The 22,163-nt window shown below is 40.8% G+C and overlaps 1 protein-coding gene across 1 annotated transcript in view; it reads left to right on the forward strand.

Annotated features, from left to right (window-relative positions):
• Nucleotides 1–22,163, forward strand: part of LOC135506266 (ALK tyrosine kinase receptor-like) — a 769,161-nt gene that overhangs the window by 704,248 nt on the left and 42,750 nt on the right. Inside the window, 7 exon segments of the mRNA XM_064925805.1 lie at nucleotides 1,411–1,524; nucleotides 2,524–2,662; nucleotides 9,520–9,690; nucleotides 9,958–10,056; nucleotides 10,258–10,416; nucleotides 14,123–14,236; nucleotides 17,548–17,734. Coding sequence (XP_064781877.1) covers nucleotides 1,411–1,524; nucleotides 2,524–2,662; nucleotides 9,520–9,690; nucleotides 9,958–10,056; nucleotides 10,258–10,416; nucleotides 14,123–14,236; nucleotides 17,548–17,734 — 983 coding nt within the window.

A 22,163-nucleotide genomic window follows, 5' to 3' on the forward strand; every position in this document is an offset into this window, starting at 1 on the left:
TTTATCACTTATACACCTATACAAAATTCTGTCAGATCTTCAGAAGTCCATAAGTAGCCTATTATAGACTACCGCATGGCCTAACTCGACATTCCAAACTGGAATGTTGAAGTCTCAGGGATACGGAAAAAGAAGAACATCCTCAAAACTCCTCTCACACCATCTGAGAACACGGTTTAATTGTAATCCCATTGATTGCCTTGCCATTTCACCTGTACACGTTGTTGGAATGAATTTACTCTCATTCCATCATGTTGTTTTTGGCCTCATCCCGGATTTGTCTTACACTTTGGGGTTCTCAGTCAGGAATCATTTGGAAAATGGATCAAATACATTGGAGAAAAATGTCAGACAAGGGAAAGCAGAGAGGTGGCCCAGACACATTGTCAATGGGAAACTGCAGTCATATGAGGTCTCAGGCGCTCAGTTCATTTCTATCAGGTCTATAGTCCCGAAGGGAGTAGATACTCCCAGAGGTGGTTGGTGCTATAAAAATGATTAGTTCAGGGTGTTGGTGTGTTCAGTGTTTCTCAAACAGCCTCCCCTCTGTAGGAGTATTAATATTCTTTTAGGCTTTAACACACCACGCATGCATGCACACACACACACACACACACACACACATGGGGCGGCAGGTAGCCTAGGGTTAAGAGCATTGGGCCAGTATCCAAAAGTTCACTGGTTCGAATCCCAGAGTCAGCAAGGTGGCAAAATCTGCCGTTCTTCCCTTGAGCAAGGCAGCCCCTGCCTTAAAGTGTTGGGTTAAGGTGTTGGGTTAAATGTGGAAGACTCATTTCAGTTGTATCCCCTTACACACACATACAAACTATGTGCTTCAACCCTAGCAGGATGGCAAGAGCAACAGGTGGGGGTTAGGGGTAATTCTGTGTGAAATTGAGCTCTCGCTGCTCCCATACTGGCCAAAGTTGATGAAAAGTTTTGGGTTGGAAGGACGGGTCTGACTTGGCTGTTTGGTTATTATTACCTGTCCTCAACACCGCTAGTCGTTTGGCTCTTGATACGTCTCTCATTTGTTACAATAGCCCAAGTTGCCGATGGGCAGATTGGGTAGAATAACACACTAAATGCAGTAAAAAGCCTGGTCCCAAATCACTTTGTGCTGTCTTGCCAACTCATATGGTCTCGGTCACATCTGGTTTGGCTGGACAATGACTGTTGAAGTTGGCAAGACACCACAAACAGACCTGGGAATAGGCTACTAGGCTAGTAAAGGCACAATTGTAACTAAAGATTTGAGCATGGAACTTGACTTCAGCGGATATCTTCCATTGACATCAATGCATGATTTATGAGGAAGCCTAGATTGCACAGACATACAATGTCTCAAATTAGTTATTTTGCCCTGATTAAAGAAACTGAGGGATTCACTCTTTCTATTCTCATTGGTAGACCAACGAGATCCTAAACAAGATCTGTGTGGAGCAGATGCCATTGGAAAACAAGACGCGGGTCCAAGGGGGCGGGGGTGGAGGAGGCGGAGGCGGAGCCACCTATGTGTTCAAGGTAAGGAGAGAAGGCCGCGTCCCGATAGTCTTATAAAGCTTTCCCAGTTTTCTTGCCCTCCTTGATCACTGATATGGCTAAAGATGTATTTCATATTGCTTTCAACTGTCAGATATGCGGAAGGAAGGAAGGAAGGAAGGAAGGAAGGAAGGAAGGAAGGAAGGAAGGAAGGAAGGAAGGAAGGAAGGAAGGAAGGAAGGAAGGAAGGAAGGAAGGAAGGAAGGAAGGAAGGAAGGAAGGAAGGAAGGAAGGAAGGAAGGAAGGAAGGAAGGAAGGAGTCTGATGAGGAACAGAAGTTAGGAAAATAAATGAAAGGAAAGGGGATTAGATGATTTAGATTTATGAATATGTTCTTTATATGTCCTTCAGCTATTCCTTTTTAATTGAAGCTGTGTATATATATGTGTGTGTGTGTATATATATATATATATATATATATATATATATATATATATATATATATATATATATATATATATATATATATATATATGTGTGTATTTATATATATATATATATATATATATATATATATATATATATATATACATATATTTATATATGTGTATTTATATATATATATATATATATATATATATATATATACATATATTTATATATAGTACCAGTCAAAAGTACTATCTTATTGGCAGATGTATACATATATTTATATATAGTACCAGTCAAAAGTACTATCTTATTGGCAGATAGAACCATTTCTAGTTTCCAAGCTAATTTCCTGCAATTCTACACGTCTTGCCAGTTTCAAAGCTAATTTCCTGCAATTTACACATTTTGCCATGGGCCGAAGAGAAAATGTTACAGTTTTAAAGCTAATTTCCTGCAATTCTACACATTTTGCCATACCTTGTGTGTGATCTTATGGTACCAGGGATCAAATGGGTTCCGATTATTTATCTATTTTTGTTAGTCCGTCTGTTGAGTATGGCTCTTCTAGAGATTGATAATGTCACACAGACTAATTTGCCATGATAACAGGTGCAGAGAGGTGTCCACATCCCCCTGATCATCGCAGGTGGGGGTGGGGGACGTGGATACAGCAGCCAATCCGACAGCCAGGATGAGTTGATGGACGACCCCAACGTACCAGGGCGCAATGGGAAGTCTGGAGCAGCAGGTAAATCACTGTGTGTATTGTGAAGAACTGCTTGACTATATGTATGTTTCCGTGTGTGTGTGCCAGACCTGGGATGACTATAGTTGTAACTCTGGTTTGTGGAAAGTAACAACATTTCTGGGGGAGCGAAGTTACTTTGGAGAGGACTACAACAAAAAATGACATCTTAAAACTATTTGAATACAGACCTGAGAAAGCAACTACTTTTCAAAATATTTTTTTTACTTTATTTAATTATAATTTAGATTGATAAATGAGCAGATGATGATGTGCAAGTAGACATACTGGTGTGCAAAAGAGCAGAAAAGTAAATAAAAACAGTATGGGGATGAGGTAGGTAGGGCTATTTACAGATGGACTTTGTACAGCTGCAGTGATCGGTTAGCTGCTCAGATAGTTGATGTTTAAAGTTGGTGAGGGAAATAAAAGTATCCAACTTCAGCGATTTTTGCAATTCGTTCCAGTCACTGGCAGCAGAGAACTGGAAGGAAAGGCGACCAAATGAGGTGTTGGCTTTGGGGATGATCAGTGAGATATACCTGCTGGAAAGTGCTGCTGGAATACATTTAAACTCAACAAATCCAGATAATTATTTCTTTCAGGTTTTATTTTTATCATCACATTCCCAGTGGGTCAGAAGTTTACATACACTTAATTAGTATTTGGTAGCATTGCCTTTAAATTGTTTAACTTGGGTCAAACGTTTAGAGTAGCCTTCCCACAATAAGTTGGGGGAATTTTGGACCATTTCTCCTGACAGAACTAGTGTCACTGAGCCAGGTTTGTAGGCCTCCTTGCTCTCATACGCTTTTTCAGTTCTGCCCAAAAATGTTTTATGGGATTGAGGTCAAGGCTTTGTGATGGCCACTCCAATACCTTGACTTTGTTTTCCTTAAGCCATTTTGCCACAATGTTGGAAGTATACTTGGGGTCATTGTCCATTTGGAAGACCCATTTACAACCAAACTATTTATTTTTTCAACTTTATTTAACTAGGCAAGTCAGTTAAGAACAAACTCTTATTTTCAGTAACAGCCTAGGAACAGTTGGTTAATTGGGACAGAATGACAGATTTTTACCTTGTTAGCTCGGGGGTTTGAACTTGCAACCTTCCGGTTACTAGTCCAACGCTCTAACCACTAGGCTACCCTGCCTGACTGATGTCACAATTTTATTTGTCACATGAGCCGAATACAACAGGTGCAGACATTACCGTGAATGCTTTATTATAATGACTTACTAGCCCTTAACCAACAATGCAGAGTAAGAAAATAATTGCTAAATATACTATAGTAAAAAAAGTTACACAATAAATAACAATAACAAGGCTATTGTTATTGTTATTAGGCTACATGCTAAGGGAGTACCAGTACCAAGCCAATGTGTGGGGGGACAGGTTAGTCGAAGTAATTAAGGTCAACTTTTAACAAGGCACACCAGACAATTGAGGAGTGACCCCAATTGGCTTACTGCAAATGTAAAAGTGGTGACTAAATTCAACAAAAAGAAGAATACATTGTATTATGAAGCCAAGCTCAATGATGTAAAGAATGATGGGAAAAAACTTTGGAGTACTTTAAATTGAATGGCTTGTTCATCACAAAACAATTTTATGAAGCCAATTATTTTTATGATTACTTGTGGGCAAATACCAACAATGAAGAGTGAGCCATTGAACACATGTATAAAAAAACGAATATTGAAAGAAAGGCATTGCAAGTTTGAATTTTGTAAAGGTAGTGGGAGAGGTGAAAAAAAGATTGTTATTGATCAGCAATTGTCACAGCCTGACCATATAGAGAGCCCTTGTTTCTCTTTTTTATTTATTTTACCTTTATTTTACTAGGCAAGTCAGTTAGGAACAAATTCTTATTTTCAATGACGGCTTAGGAACAGTGGATTAACTGCCTGTTCAGGGGCAGAACGACAGATTTGTACCTTGTCAGCTCGGGTAGTAGGTCAGGGCGTGACTGGGGGTATTCTTGTTTGTTATTTCTATGTGGTGTTCTAGTTTATTTTTCTATGTTGGTGATTTGTATGATTCCCAATTAGAAGCAGCTGGTAATCGTTGTCTCTAATTGGGGATCATATTTCGGTAGCATTTTTCCCACAAACATATTATTTTGTGTTTTGTGCATGTGCACCACGTAGTCACGTTTCGTTGTTAGTTTATTGATTTATTGTTTTTGCTAAGTTTCACTTTGTAATAAATATGTGGAACTCTACATCCGTTGCACCTTGGTCCATTTCTCCTCACGATTGTGACAGCAATGACAAACATGGCATTGACAACTTAGATGAAAAGCTACTGAGGATGGTAGCTGACCCTATAGCCACTCCCTGGAGGGAAGCAAAATTAATTCTGATACCCAAGAGTGGTAAAGCAGCCTTCACTGCTATAACAGCAGATTTATCAGCTTGCTGCCAGCTCTTAGCAAACTGTTGTAAAAAATATTCTTTGAACAAATACAATGCCACTTTCTGTAAATACATTAACAACAGTCTTTCAGCATGCTTATAGAGAAGGGCACTCAACATGTACTGCACTGACACAGATTAGTGATGATTGATTGAAAGAAATTGATAATAAGATAGATTGTGGGAACTGTATTGTTAGATTTCAGTGCAGATTCAGAGCATTCTATCTAACAGAACTCAAAGGGTTTTCTTTGATGTACGCTTCTCTAATATCAAATGTAAACTGTGGTGTACGGCAGGGCAACTCTCTAGGCCCTCTACTCTGTTCTATGTGTACCAATGAACTGCTACTGACATTAAACAAAGCATGTGTGTCCATGTTTGCTGATGATTCAACCGTATACGCATCAGCAACCATAGCGAAGGAGGTCAAAGAGTTGCAGTCTTATCAAAGAGTTGCAGTCTGTTTTGGAATGTGTGGCCAGTAATAGTCCCTAAGTTCTAGACCTGGTAATGAATGGTGTGGCTGTTGAACAAGTTGAGGAGATTAAATGACTTGGTGTTACCTTAGATTGTAAACTGATGGGGAGAGGTCTGTCCGTAATAAAGATATGCTTTTTTGACACCACACTCCACAAAGCAAGTCCTGTAGGCTCTAGTTTTATCTTACCTTAATTATTGTCCAGTCATATGTATTGTGCTGCAAAGAAATACCTAGTGAGGTGATAATATTAATACTATGCATGCCAGTCTCTCTTGGCTAAGAGGTGAGAAAAGACTGACTGCGTCACCTCTTGTTTTTATAAAACACATTAACGTGTTAGAAATTCCACATTGTTTGCAAAGTCAACTTACACACACACTTACGCCACCATGGGTCTTTTCACAGTCCCCAGGTCCAGAACAAATTCAAGGCAGTGTACAGTATAATACAGAGCCATGAGTGTATGGAACTCCCTTCCACCTCATATACAGAGCCATGAGTGTATGGAACTCCCTTTCATCTAATATACAGAGCCATGAGTGCATGGAACTCCCTTTCATCTCATATACAGAGCCATGAGTGTATGGAACTCCCTTTCATCTCATATACAGAGCCATGAGTGTATGGAACTCCCTTCCATCTCATATACAGAGCCATGAGTGTATGGAACTCCCTTTCATCTCATATACAGAGCCATGAGTGTATGGAACTCCCTTTCATCTCATATACAGAGCCATGAGTGTATGGAACTCCCTTTCATCTCATATACAGAGCCATGAGTGTATGGAACTCCCTTTCATCTCATATACAGAGCCATGAGTGTATGGAACTCCCTTCCATCTCATATACAGAGCCATGAGTGCATGGAACTCCCTTCCATCTCATATACAGAGCCATGAGTGTATGGAACTCCCTTCCATCTCATATACAGAGCCATGAGTGTATGGAACTCCCTTTATGGAACTCCCTTTCATCTCATATACATCTCATATACAGAGCCATGAGTGTATGGAACTCCCTTTCATCTCATATACAGAGCCATGAGTGTATGGAACTCCCTTCCATCTCATATACAGAGCCATGAGTGTATGGAACTCCCTTTCATCTCATATACAGAGCCATGAGTGTATGGAACTCCCTTCCACCTCATATACAGAGCCATGAGTGTATGGAACTCCCTTTCATCTCATATACAGAGCCATGAATGTATGGAACTCCCTTTCATCTCATATACAGAGCCATGAGTGTATGGAACTCCCTTTCATCTCATATACAGAGCCATGAATGTATGGAACACCCTTCCATCTCATATACAGAGCCATGAGTGTATGGAACTCCCTTTCATCTCATATACAGAGCCATGAGTGTATGGAACTCCCTTTCATCTCATATACAGAGCCATGAGTGTATGGAACTCCCTTCCATCTCATATACAGAGCCATGAGTGTATGGAACTCCCTTTCATCTCATATACAGAGCCATGAGTGTATGGAACTCCCTTTCATCTCATATACAGAGCCATGAGTGTATGGAACTCCCTTCCACCTCATATACAGAGCCATGAGTGTATGGAACTCCCTTTCATCTCATATACAGAGCCATGAGTGTATGGAACTCCCTTCCATCTCATATACAGAGCCATGAGTGTATGGAACTCCCTTCCATCTCATATACAGAGCCATGAGTGTATGGAACTCCCTTTCATCTCATATACAGAGCCATGAATGTATGGAACTCCCTTTCATCTCATATACAGAGCCATGAGTGTATGGAACTCCCTTCCATCTCATATACAGAGCCATGAGTGTATGGAACTCCCTTCCATCTCATATACAGAGCCATGAGTGTATGGAACTCCCTTTCATATCATATACAGAGCCATGAATGTATGGAACTCCCTTCCATCTCATATACAGAGCCATGAGTGTATGGAACTCCCTTTCATCTCATATACAGAGCCATGAGTGCATGGAACTCCCTTCCATCTCATATACAGAGCCATGAGTGCATGGAACTCCCTTCCATCTCATATACAGAGCCATGAGTGTATGGAACTCCCTTTCATCTCATATACAGAGCCATGAGTGCATGGAACTCCCTTCCATCTCATATACAGAGCCATGAGTGCATGGAACTCCCTTCCATCTCATATACAGAGCCATGAGTGCATGGAACTCCCTTCCATCTCATATACAGAGCCATGAGTGCATGGAACTCCCTTCCATCTCATATACAGAGCCATGAGTGTATGGAACTCCCTTTCATCTCATATACAGAGCCATGAGTGTATGGAACTCCCTTCCATCTCATATACAGAGCCATGAGTGTATGGAACTCCCTTTCATCTCATATACAGAGCCATGAGTGCATGGAACTCCCTTTCATCTCATATACAGAGCCACGAGTGTATGGAACTCCCTTCCATCTCATATACAGAGCCATGATGTATTTTTAGTTATATGACGGACCCCAGTAAGACTGGCTGTCATTTATGTCGCTGGGTAATGGGGATCCTAATCATTTAAAGCATGTTTTCAGTGGCTTGTGCTCTGGAGTATCCTTTGGAGTGGATAGATAATGGTAGTTTACAGTATTGCTAAATCAGCTTGTATACAGTTTTTATTTGTTTCCTGTTTTTGCCAGCAAGGACAATGGAAAGTTTGATGTTTCGGGTTGAAGTTTGAGTTGCAAACTGCAAGGGATTTACTGTAGAATGTCGTATTGGATAAGATACACTGATTTTGGGAGTATTCCAGTTTTGCTTGTGTAGTTCTGTTTATGGCAATAGAGAATATTATTGAGTATATTGTCCAACAGTAACAGTTTTAGTTTGTACTCAATCAATTAATTGGATTGTTATTTATGTTTTAGTGTCTTTATGAGGGGATGTCTTCCTGGGTGTCCTCCAGGTAGACATCTGTTAAGTAAATCGTTTGACAGTCCTAAGAAAATGTGTTTGCTCCCAGATAGAAACATACATTAACATGCACACATCTATTTAAAAAACATTTATTCTCAGTGCACTTCTTGTACTTCTATTCCATCCCTGATGCATGCGTTTCATAGCCCTGCTACCTCTGTGCATAGTCATATTTATCTTTCTTACTAGTAAAACAAGACAGGACACGACGACAACCTTGCATGTCTATTCCTTCACAATTTTTCTCTCTCCTGTTCTACCCTGGGTGCAAACACAACGCCTCTCCATTACCGTTATTTTGTACACATCTTGGTCTCCATTATTCACTCGTTTTGAGTTGACTGCACCTCGCAGAACATAATATATTGATTAGGCTGTTCAGTAGGCCTTAGGCTTACTGTGATTGGAGCCTGGTGAGCGCGAAATTAAATATTCACTCTGCCTGTGCTGTTTGTTGCTGGCATTCATAGGGTGTTCTTTTTTACAAGTTTTGGATTTACTTTTGTTTGTTTCATTCTCTCTGTAACCAAGAGGAGAAAGAGGAGGAGAAATTAGGGCAAGACGCAAGCCGGGTGAGTGTTGGTAGGTTTAATTGAGGGTTTTTAGTGCTGACTACAGCTCGAGCCTGCTTGTGACAGGAGAGGGGGAGGCCCCAACTACAAATTACTGCCAAGTCTCTGTCAGATATAGGGGTATTTACTGTCTTTTTGGCTCGGTGCCGGAGGCATTCCTTGTGATGTTATTTCAGACAATGGACCTGAGTGTGAATGGGTGGATGTTAAGGAGTTTGAATCAAATAATCATAATATTATCATTGCCCATCCCATGAAATCATCCTACATCTACATTATATGGTGCCCCGTGTGAAGACTTACTTGCAACTTTCAAATACTATGACAATCCAGGAATCAATCAATCAATCAACCACTCAATCAATGATCAATTGCTTTATTGGTTATCCAAGAAGTATCTGTAAATGTGTGTACATTATTTATTTCAGCGTATAACTGTCTTGTTTTTTTTTGTGTGTGTCAGGTGGAGGCGGAGGTTGGCATGACAGTAACCCTGGGTCTCAGGGCGGGAGACCCCTCACACTCGGAGGCCAGGGGGGGCAGCCCTGCATTAAGTTCAGCTGGGAGACCCGAGGGGGTTTCGGGGGAGGGGGAGGTGCCTGTACAACCGGTGGTGGAGGAGGGGGCTATAGAGGTAAGTTAAAACATATTTACAGTAAACATACAGTATATAGCAAAACTAATATGACATTACATCTCCAGTCTTGCCTTAACATGTTAAGGTAGGTTGTCCCTTTGCCATTGGTTGGTCTAACAAATTATCATTATCTGTCATTACATATTTCATCAGGTAGCACTTTAGATTAAATAAAACATTTATACCATTAAGGTACTCTGTAATAAGTTCACTGACTAATTGTGTTATTTTATTACCACCACCATCCCCCCTCCCTTTCTCTAGGTGGAAACACCTCTGAAGCTAATGACCCAAAGCAGGATGGAGATGACGGCTCCTCTTTCATCAGCCCAGAGGGAGAGACCTTCCTGGACCCTCTGAAAGGTAACAGATGATGAAATGAGAGACAATCACACTAACACTTTCTATGAACTATAGGGCGGCAACCGGCAAGGTAAAAGGTTAGTGAGGTGGACCAGTAGCCGGAAGTTGCTGGTTCAAGCCCCGGGCAGGGCGATAAAAGTGGGAACTGAACCATGACAGAGCATGTATCCTGTTGACCATGTCCGGTGTCTGTGCCTGTAGGTATGGAAAGTGATGGAGAGGTGATCATCGGCCCCGTGTTAAACTGTAGCCACTGTGAGACGGGCGAATGTCACAAGAACGAGGAGGGGACCTTGTGTTACTGTGACGTGGACTTTGTACTGGCCCGCGACGGAGTGTCTTGTATCAACTCATCAACAGGTCAGAGACACACACTCTCATACACACACACACACACACAAACTGCAATTGAACACATTGTTTGGATCCAGTTGTGGACAGTAAGTACAAATGAAACAGATATTTGAAAAGTTATACAAATAGTTAGTTGACACACAAATGAGCACTGTCGTGTCTTGACTATCATTAATAGTGTTTGACTGTTATTTTATAAAATTATTACATACCACGTTCAATTATTACGCCATTAAATTAATAATTTAACAATGAATTAAGTAGTAATCTGGGGCACCGTGGAAAAAGTTGTTTAACGACTAAACTCTAAAGAAATACATATCTGTTACATGAGTCACAGTCAATTCATTAATTCCTATTTACCTTCAGTCTCATTCTGAATGTCGCAAAACTCTTGGATATCTTCACGAACCCTAGCATAAATGATGAATCAGCGATATACAACTAGGCTTAATTATTTATTTACTAACTAACTAAATAATCACACAGAATTACATAAACATACAAACAGGAGAGCTTACACATTGATTACTACACAATGCAATGAAAAATCCCTGGTGGATTAAACTGATATGACATCTTTTTCACAAAATGGCGGATTCAAAAGAGAAGGAGAGGGAGAGACAAAGGAATTCCACTAACGTACATACAGCTGATAACTATGCTCAAGGAAATGCAAATAAGTGCACATGAACGGCCGCTCATTTGAAAGAATTGCCATGTACATATTTACGTGTGTATGTCTTTGCTGAAAACACTCAATCCATCTATAGGGAGTAATTTGACATGAAGTCTCGAGTTGTAAGTCTCTGATTGTCCACCGGAGATCACCCTGTCTTTTGTAGAATGGGTCTTTAGAATGGGTCTTTCAGAGTACCACCCGGTGGTTCTCGGTTGAGTTTACTAGACTAAAGTACTTAAACAGCTGCAAACTGAATGTTCCTGTGAAGTCTTCTTCTTCTTCTTCTTCTTCTTCGAGAGAGAGAGTTTCAGAGTTTCTAACCATTTCGTACCTTTCAGCTCACGCTGGTGGCCACGCTGGTCTAATGTAGAGCTCGAACCATTTTACACGCCCGTAGCAACCCGACAATGTACTGGTCTCTAGAGATGTACATTTCTTACCCATTTCTGCATGTGGACTGCATCCTCACGTTCTCTGGTCTAATGTACATTTTGTTAGCAGTCGTTTATGAGCACTCACCTTTGGAGGGTGGTTCCATCACTTTGCCACAATGTCTGCGCTCACATGGCCATGGTTACTGACTTGGTTAAACTTTTATATGAAAAACAATTCTCATTTAGAAGGCTAACATCACATTTCATCTTCTCACAAATAGTTTCATACTTAATAATATACAGTTGAAGTCGGAAGTTTACGTATACCTTAGCCAAATACATTTAAAAAATTCCCTGTCTTATTCTAAGAATGTGAAATGTCAGAATAATAGTAGAGAGAATTATTTATTTCAACTTTTATTTCTTTCATCACATTCCCAGTGGGTCAGAAGTTCACATACACTCAATTATTATTTGGTAGCATTGCCTTTAAATTGTTTAACTTGGGTCAAACGTTTTTGTGGTAGCCTTCCATAAGTTAAGATAAGTTGGGTGAATTTTGGCCCATTCCTCTTGACAGAGCTGGTGTAACTGAATCAGGTTTGTTGGCCTCCTTGCTCGCACATGCTTTTTCAGTTCTGCCCACAAATCGTCTATAGGATTGAGGTCAGGGCTTTGTGATGGCCACTCCAATACCTTGACTTTGTTGTCCTTAAGCCATTTTGCCACAACTTTGGAAGTATGCTTGGGGTCAATATCCATTTGGAAGACCCATTTGCGACCAAGCTTTTTATTTTTTTTACCTTTATTTAAAAAGGCAATTCAGTTAAGAACAAATTCTTATTTTCAGTGACAGCTTAGTGGGTTAACTGCCTGTTCAGGGGCAGAATGACAGATTTGTACCTTGTCAGCTCGGGGGTTTGAACTTGCAACCTTCCGGTTACTAGTTACTTCCTGACTGATGTCTTGAGATGTTGCTTCAATATATCTACATAATTCTCCTGCCTCATGATGCCATCTATTTTGTGAAGTGCACCAGTTCCTACTACAGAAAAGCACCACCACAACATGATGCTGCCAACCCGTGCTTCACGTTTGGAATGGTGTTCATCGGCTTGCAAGCCTCCCCCTTTTTCCTCCAAACATAACGATAGTCATTATGGCCAAACAGTTCTATTTTTGATTCATCAGACCAGAGGACATTTCTCCAAAATGTACGATCTTTGTCCCCATGTGTAGTTGTAAACCGTAGTCTGGCTTTTTTATGGCAGTTTTGGAGCAGTGGCTTCTTCCTTGCTGAGTGGCCTTTCAGGTTATGTCGATATAGGACTCGTTTTACTGTGGATATAGATACTTTTGTACCTGTTTCCTACAGCATATTCACAAGGTCCTTTGCTGTTGTTCTGGGATGGATTTGCACTTTTCGTACCAAAGTACATTCATCTCTAGGAGACAGAACGCATCTCTTTCCTGAGCCGTATGATGGCTGTGTGGTCCCATGGTGTTTTTCTTGCATACTATTGTTTGTACAGATGAACGTGGTACCTTCAGGCATTTGGAAATTGGATGAACCAGACTTGTGGAGGTCTAGAATTTTTTTTCTGAGGTCTTTCTTTTGATTTTCCCATGATGTCAAGCAAAGAGGCAATGAGTTTGAAGGTAGGCCTTTAAATACCTCCACAGGTACACCTCCAATTGACTCAAATGATGTCAATTAGCAGAAGCTTCTAAAGCCACCGCATCATTTTCTGGAATTTCCCAAGCTGTTTAAAGGCACAGTCAACTTAGTGTATATAAACATCTGTCCCACTGGAATTGTGATACAGTGAATTATTAGTAAAATAATCTGTCTAAACAATTGTTGAAAAAATTACTTGTGTCATGCACAAAGTAGATGTCCTAACCGACTTGCCAAAACTATAGTTTGTTATCAAGAAATGTGTGGAGTGGTTGAATAACGAGTTTAAATGACTCCAACCTAAGTGTATGTAAACTTTTGACTTCAACTGTAAGTTCCACAACATTTAGATGTAAACCTGATAACTGTGAAATATACACATTCAGAGATACAGTTATGTTGTTATACCAACCTTAATGAGATCCCAAAACAACTGCTCTGACATAATTGTTCTTTAAGTACCCACGGACCTTTCAAACTGTTTGGATTACAGAAATATTGTTTCATTATTCAACCTTTTGATGTTACCGTACTGCAACATCTCTCTCTGTGGTAGCAATGGAATTTAACTTCCATTTCTGAATGAGTGGGAGAGAGCGTTTTCCTGCAGGTATTTACAACCGTCATAAAACTGTGGTGGAAGAGAGGGGGTGGGGGGATCTGGCGCATATGATCCTCACCCAAAAGGGCAAGTCCTGACAGCACGCACACACACATAGTGTTTGATATGGGTACGTTTAGGCTATCCGAACATTCACACCTGGCTCGATGAGCAATCTGCAAGCAATTGTCTGGACTTGAACAGAAAAGTGAACATTCAGACATTTGGAATGTTTTTTATTGAACCGATATAAAGCAATATAGTATTGATAAAATGCAACAGCATTTAGTGTCCATCACTAATATTCAGATAATGTCATGGTGCTCTGCAAATAAGATGTATTTGACCCAGATCTGATCTCTTCTCTCCCCTGACAGAGGTGTCTCCCCTGCCTCCCCAGCCCTCCCTGTCCCAGTTGGCCCTGGTTCTGTCTGTGGGGACTTCAGCCCTCATTGCTGCCCTGCTGTTGGCTGTGTCTGGAGTCATGATCAGTAGGTGGTAAAATGCATAGGATACAAACGCAGACTTATACGGGGACACAAATGCACGCACACTTTTAGCATGAGGAATATTGCATACGTAGGCATTTGGGGTTATCCATACATACATACTGTACTGTGAGCACACAACACACACCATTGCATCTGAACACATGTTATGTGCGTACATGTACAGTTCAAGTCAGAAGTTTGGACGCATCTACTCATTCCAGGGTTTTTCGTTGTTTGTGCTATTTTCTACATTGTAGAATAATAGTGCAGACATCACAAATATGAAATAACACATTTGGAATCAAGTAGTAACCAAAAAAACTATGCACTCTCTTGGCATTCTCTAAACCAGTTTCACCTGGAATAATTTTCCAACAGTCTTGATGTAGTTCCCACATATGCTGAGCACTTGTTGACTGCTTTTCCTTCACTCTACGGTCCAACTCATACCAAACCATCTCAATTGGGTTGAGGTCAGGTAATTGTGGAGGCAAGGTCCTCTGATGCAGAACTCCATCACTCTCCTTCTTTGTCAAATAGCCCTTACACAGCCTGGAGGTGTGTTGGCATTGTCCTCTTGAAAAACAAATGATAGTCCTACCAGTGCAAACCATATGGGATAGCATATCACTTCAGAATGCTGTGGCATGCTAGTTAAGTGTGCCTTGAAGTCTAAATAAATCACTGACAGTGTCACCAGCAAAGCACCCCCACACCATCACACCTCCTCCTCCATGCTTCACAATGGGAACCACACATGAGGAGATCATCCGTCTAAATTAAATCATATCAAATGTTATTTGTCACATACGCCAAACACAACAGGTGTAGACCTGTAGACACCTTAGACCTTAAATTCTTACTTACAAGCCCTAACCAACAATGCAGATTTTAGAAAATACCTAAAAACTAAGAATAAGACATAAAAGTAACAAATATTTAAACAGCAGTAAAATAATAATAGCAAGACTATATACAGGGGGGTACCGGTACATAGTCAATGTGCGGGAGCACTTGTTAGTTGAGGTAATTTAAGTAATATGTACAGTACATGTACTTGGTACAGTTATTAAAAGGACTCTGCATAGATAACAGAGAGTAGCTGCAGCGTAAAAGATGGGGGGGGCAATGGAGGTAGTCTGGGTAGCCATTCGATTAGATGTTCAGGAGTCTTATGGCTTGGGGGTAGAAGCTGTTTAGAAGCCTCTTGGACCTAGACTTGGCACTCCAGTACCGCTTGCCATGCAGTATCAGAGATAATTTTTTTGACTAGGGTGGCTGGAGTTTTGACAATTTTTAGGGCCATCCTCTGACTGCCTGTTATAGAGGTCCTGGATGGCAGGAAGATTGGCTCCAGTGTTTTATTCGGCCGTACGCACTACCCACTGTAGTGCCTTGCGGTCAGAGGCCGAGCAGTTGCCATACCAGGCGTGGACGCAACCAGTCATGCTCTCGATGGTGCAGCTGTAGAGGATCTGAGGACCCATGCCAAATCTCCTGAGGGGGAATAGGTTTTGTCAAGCCCTCTTCACGACTGTGGTGGTGTGCTTGGACCAAGTTAGCTTGTTGGTGATGTTTAATGTCCATTTCTCGTGTTTTTTGACCCAAGCAAGTCTCTTCTTATTATTGGTGTCCTTTACTAGTGGTTTCTTTGCAGCAATTCATCAATAAAGGTCTGATTCACGCAATCTCCTCTGAACAGTTGATGTTGAGATGTGTCTGTTATTTGGGCTGCAATTTCAGAGGCTGGTAACTGTAATGGACTCATCCTCTGCAGCAGAGGTCTTCCTTTCCTGTGGCGGAACCTCGAGAGCCAGTTTCATCATAGCGCGTAATGTTTTTTGCTACTGCACTTGAAGAAACTTTCAAAGTTCTTTTAAATGTTCCGTATTGACTGACCTTCATGTTTTAAAGTAACGATGTACTGTCATTTCTCTTTCATTTTTGAGCTGTTCTTGCAATAATATGGAACTTGGTCTTTTACCAAATAGGGCTATCATCTGTATTCCACCCCTATCTGATCACAACACAACTGATTGGCTCAAATGCATTTTAAGAAGGAAAGAAATTCCACCAATTAACTTTTAGCAAGGCACACCCGTTAATAGAAAGGGATTCCAGGTGACTACCTCGTGAACCTGATAGAATGCCAAGAGTGTGCAAAGCTGTCATCAAGGCAAAGGGTGGCTACTTTTTTGAAGAATCTCAAAAATAAAATCACTTTTGAATTGTTTAACACTTTTTTGGTTACTACATGTTTCCATAACTGTTATTTCATAGTTGATGTCTTCACTATTATACTACAACCTTGAATGAGTAAATGTGTCCAAACTTTTGACTGGTACTGTATGTGCATAAACACACAAACAGGAATATTAATGCACACACACACACACATTTCATTTACATTCTTTACAAACACCCACTCGTCCACACTGTCACTTACAAAGGCTGTAGATTCCCTGGAGACTTCTACACAGAATCCGAAAGCACTTACTTACTGGAATAAATACCCTTGGAGGGGGGGCTTCATCACATCAGCTGCAGCATGATGTACAGGTGGGGGAAGAAGACGTGAGGCGGCATTGCAACAATGAATGACACACACACACACACCCACCCACACACACTGATGAATGAAAGACACTAATGATGGACAACCAGTTAACTGGCAGTTGACAGAGCTCCTGCATTACCAGTTCATAAATAAATAAGTTCACATATTGTAAATTCAGCAACGTATGTGTTTGCAGCCCTGGTCGGAGCCGTTTGTTTGTCTGCTGCAGCGCTCTAGGGTGTTAATGTGTGCATGTGTACATGTGTATAACAGGGGGAGGGGAGTGTGTGTCGCATACTGTATGTGGCTGTCCTACTGGTTGACTTTTGTATATGTCATGTGGTGTGTTTGTTTCCATGTGTTCATATTACATAGTTTATGTGCATTCTGCATATACATATGTTCTTGACATACTATGATAATATTTTGGTCACACTTTAAACAGCGTATGCTTTCTAAAGGTGTAGTGAACCCTTTATAAGGCCTACGTAGATATCACAGTATTATTTCATGAGCACATTTCATACTATATACATTAAAGGGTGGCATAAGGGTGGCATTAAAGGGTGGCATAAGGGTCATGACACATTTGGCAAAGCACCGGAAGAAAGCACCTGTTATTATCACCCGTCATATGTTTTACGTTTGCATATGAAGCGTCTGTTGACGATGTACCAACCTGGGTCCTTTTTTACAACCCTTCACATATCTGTCCATATTTCCTCATAGTATATGTATATTCTTGTCTATGCAGTGTACAGACGTAAGCATACAGAGCTACAGTCCATTCAGCTGGAGCTCCAGAGCCCGGACTGTAAACTGAGCAAGCTGAGGGCTTCAACCATCATGACTGACTACAACCCCAACTACTGCTTCGCTGGGAAGTCCGCCTCTGTCAACGACCTGAAGGAGGTGCCACGACGCAACATCTCCCTCACCAGGTACACTGGCCTTCAAAAAGTCATAAACAACAACAACAATTAGAATAAGTTTACTTCAGCTGTCTTAAAACTTGCCTCACCCACTACCACCTGGGTGATGCCACAGCAGTCATTTGAGCTAGAAATCTCACCACACATCAGGGTGGTGTTCACTAGGGGGCCGATTCAGACTTAGGAAATGTACACATTTCTTACACACACCTTTCCTACACCTTTCTCAGTAGTTGATATTCAGCCTATGCAGGTGCGTAATGGGCTCTATAGGTGTGGCTAACTTGCAGGCACTGAAAATCCTCCCAATTGCTGGTCAAGTTTTCATTCAATAGGGTTTTCAGCGCGTTTTATCTTAAGTCATCCCGTTAAATACGGTGTAACTTTAATTCAAATTTTGTCGACAGACTCACTAGAATACATCGAGAGAACAGGTTCAGAATATAGAGATCAGTGAAAGAAAAACCATTTAGATATCTGCCATTTCAGCTTCAACAGGTCCACTTGAAAATACACTGATCTTGTCGATTATTAAGTCAAATTCTTGAGTTAGGAAAGTATGTATCAATAAAATGAAGGAAAAAAACATGTTTGGAGATCCTTTATGCAGTGAATATATTGATGAATCAAAATACAGTGGTTTGATTCATCCTGAAAGTTTCCATATTCATATTCAATCCATGAAATATTGGAAGTGTACAATAGTGGTTGAACAATAGTCCTATAAACCAACCCTAATCCATAATGATTCAAATGGGCTACATGTCCCAAATTGTCATGGATCCCTCTGGAACTTTCATTGCGCCCTATTCCTACTGATTGTATCAAATCAAATCAAATTTTATTCGTCACATACACATGGTTAGCAGATGTTAATGCGAGTGTAGCGAAATGCTTGTGCTTTTAGTTCCGACAATGCAGTAATAACCAATGAGTAATCCAACCTAACAATTTCACAACAACTACCTTATATACACAAGTGTAAGGGGATAAAGAATATGTACATAAAGATATATGAATGAGTGATGGTACAGAGCGGCATAGGCAAGATGCAGTAGATGGTATCGAGTACAGTATATACGTATACATATGAGATAAATAATGTAGGGTATGTAAACATTATATTAAGTAGCATTGTTTAAAGTGGCTAGTGATATATTTTACATCAATTCCCATCAATTCCCATTATTAAAGTGGCTGGAGTTGAGTCAGTGTGTTGGCAGCAGCCACTCAATGTTAGTAGTCTCTCGGTCCCAGCTTTGATGCACCTGTACTGACCTCGCCTTCTGGATGATAACGGGGTGAACAGGCAGTGGCTCGGGTGGTTGTTGTCCTTGATGATCTTTATGGGCTTCCTGTGACATCGGGTGGTGTAGGTGTCCTGGAGGGCAAGTAGTTTGCCCCTGGTGATGCATTGTGCAGACCTCACTACCCTCATGACAGCCTTACGGTTGTGGGCGGAGCAGTTGCCGTACCAGGCGGTGATACAGCCCGACAGGATGCTCTCGATTGTGCATCTGTAGAAGTTTGTGAGTGCTTTTGGTGACAAGCCACATTTCTTCAGCCTCCTGAGGTTGAAGAGGCGCTGTTCTTCACGATGCTGTCTGTGTGGGTGGACCAATTCAGTTTGTCTGTGATGTGTACGCCGAGGAACTTAAAACTTACTACCCTCTCCACTACTGTTCCATCGATGTGGATAGGGGGGTGTTCCCTCTGCTGTTTCCTGAAGTCCACAATCATCTCCTTAGTTTTGTTGACGTTGGGTGTGAGGTTATTTTACTGACACCATACTCCGAGGGCCCTCACCTCCTCCCTGTAGGCCGTCTCGTCGTTGTTGGTAATCAAGCCTACCACTGTTGTGTCGTCCGCAAACTTGATGATTGAGTTGGACTCCACGCAGTTGTGGGTGAACAGGGAGTACAGGAGAGGGCTCAGAACGTTGTGGGGCCCCAGTGTTGAGGATCAGCGGGGTGGAGATGTTTCACCACCTGGGGCGGCCCGGGAAGTCCAGTACCCAGTTGCACAGGGCGGGTTCGAGACCCAGGGTCTCGAGCTTGATGATGAGTTTGGAGGGTACTATGGTGTTAAATGCTGAGCTGTAGTTGATGAACAGCATTCTCACATAGGTATTCCTCTTGTCCAGATGGGTTAGGGCAGTGTGCAGTGTGGTTGAGATTGCATCGTCTGTGGACCTATTTGGGCGGTAAGCAAATTGGAGTGGGTCTAGGGTGTCAGGTAGGGTGGAGGTGTAAAATAGCCTCAAACTGAGAAAAGCCCTTGCATATAATTAAACCATTCTAAAGCGCATTCAATCAACTATTCAGGTTTGGTGCTGCAGAGGCCTATAGCTTGGGTATCCAAGTTTCATCCCCGCAAATTATGAGGGCATACAATAAAAACTCTGAATAAAGGCACAGCTATTTTTAGTCTACTTCACTGTTGAAAAGGGGCCGCAATACATGTCATGTTGATATGATTTTCAGTTTGTTTCTATATGGTTTCTCATTCGTGTCTAGGGATCATAAGGAAAAATCATCTAAAACAATTACTTTGTGTATTTACAATCCCCTTCTCGAAATGGATGACTTTTTACCTCTCTCTTATTAATAGCACTTAGCAATTTTTAAATTACAGTGCATGGAGAATGCTTTTATTTCCATCAGAAAAAAATTAATTAGATGCTTTTTACACTTGGAACCAGTAGGTTCGCTCGACCTTATTTGTGGTACAATTATGAGGGAATTGAGTCACTGTCAAAATATGGCATATCTGTAGACACACCTCCACCACACCTTCATGTCTTTGATATCCACCCCAAAAAAATAGTTGGTGAATAGCATAATATTATCATTCTTAAGTTCAAGGTCTGGATACGGGTAGAGAGAATATAAAAAAGGGAATTGTTCCATTAACCACACAATAACTCTTGACGGAATTCCCCCCTAGGCACATAGTGCCTATTTGAAAGTGTACACACCCCTCGCAGTTTTGTCACATTTTGCTGCCTGAAACATCTATGTAAAAAATGATTAAACTAGATGTTTTTCCTACAGATCTACACAATCTACTGCACATTTTCAAAGTGAAAGAAAAAGTATAGAAGTTTTTATTTTTTATTAGTAACTTAATAACAAACTCAAAACGAAGATGTCTAGATTGCGAATGTCTTCACAACCCAGAATTGATATTTGGTGGAAGCCCCGTAGGCAGCAATTTCAGCTGTAAATCATTTTGAATAAGATTCTACCAGCTCTACACAACTCTTAGGGCAACATACAGTGCATTCGACAAGGATTCAAACCCCTGGACTTTTTCCCCAAAAATGTTTAAATAGAGTCTTAATCTTAAATGGATTAAATACATGTTTATCCTCATCAATCTACACAAAATACCCCATAATGACAAAGTGACAAGAGGTTTTTAGAAATGTTTGTCATTTATTAAAAATAAAAAACAGAAATACCTTATTTACATAAGTATTCAGACCCTTTGCAATGAGACTCAAAATTAAGCTCAAGTGCATCTTGTTTCCATTGATCATCCTTGAGATGTTTCCCCAACTTGATTGGAGTCCACCTGTGGTAAATTCAATTGATTGGACATGATTTGGAATGGCAAAAACCTGTCTATATAAGGTCCCACAGTTGATAGTGCATGTCAGAGCAAAAACCAAGCCATGAGGTTGAAGGAATTGTCCATGGAGCTCCGAGACAGGATTGTGTTGAGACACAGATGTCTAATGTCCATTGCTCGTGTTTCTTGGCCCAAGCAAGTTTCATCTTATTATTGGTGTCATTTAGTAGTGGTTTCTTTGCAGCAATTCAACCACAAAGGCCTGATTCACAGTCTCCTCTGAACAGTTGATATTGAGATTTGCCTGTTACATGAACTCTGTGAAGCATTTATTTGGCCTGCAATTTCTGTACTTATCCCCTTCAGAAGAGATCATTCTGGGTCTTCTATTTCTGTGGCGGACCTCATGAGAGCCTGTTTCACCATAGTGCTTGATGGTATTTGCAACTGCACTTCAAGAAACTTTCAAAGTTTTTGAAATGTTCTGTATTAACTGACCATCATATCTGTCATTTTTCTTTGCTTATTTGAGCTGTTCTTGCCATAATATGGACTTGGTCATTTACCAAATAAGGCTATCTTGTGTATAGCACCCCTACCTTGTCACAACACAACTGATTGGCTCAAACGCATTAAGAAGGAAAGAAATTCCACATATAAATGTTTATCAAGGCACACCTGTTAATGAATTGAAGCGCATTCCAGGTGACTTCCTCATGAAGCTGGTTGAGACAATGCCAAGAGTGCGCAAAACTGTCATCAAGGCAAAGGTTGGCTATTTGAAGAATCTCAAATATAAAATATATTTTGATTTGTTTAACACTTTTTTGGTTACAACATGATTACATGTGTTATTTCATAGTTT

The sequence above is a fragment of the Oncorhynchus masou genome, chromosome 2 (genome assembly GCF_036934945.1).
Source record: "Oncorhynchus masou masou isolate Uvic2021 chromosome 2, UVic_Omas_1.1, whole genome shotgun sequence".
Classification (NCBI taxonomy): domain Eukaryota; kingdom Metazoa; phylum Chordata; class Actinopteri; order Salmoniformes; family Salmonidae; genus Oncorhynchus; species Oncorhynchus masou.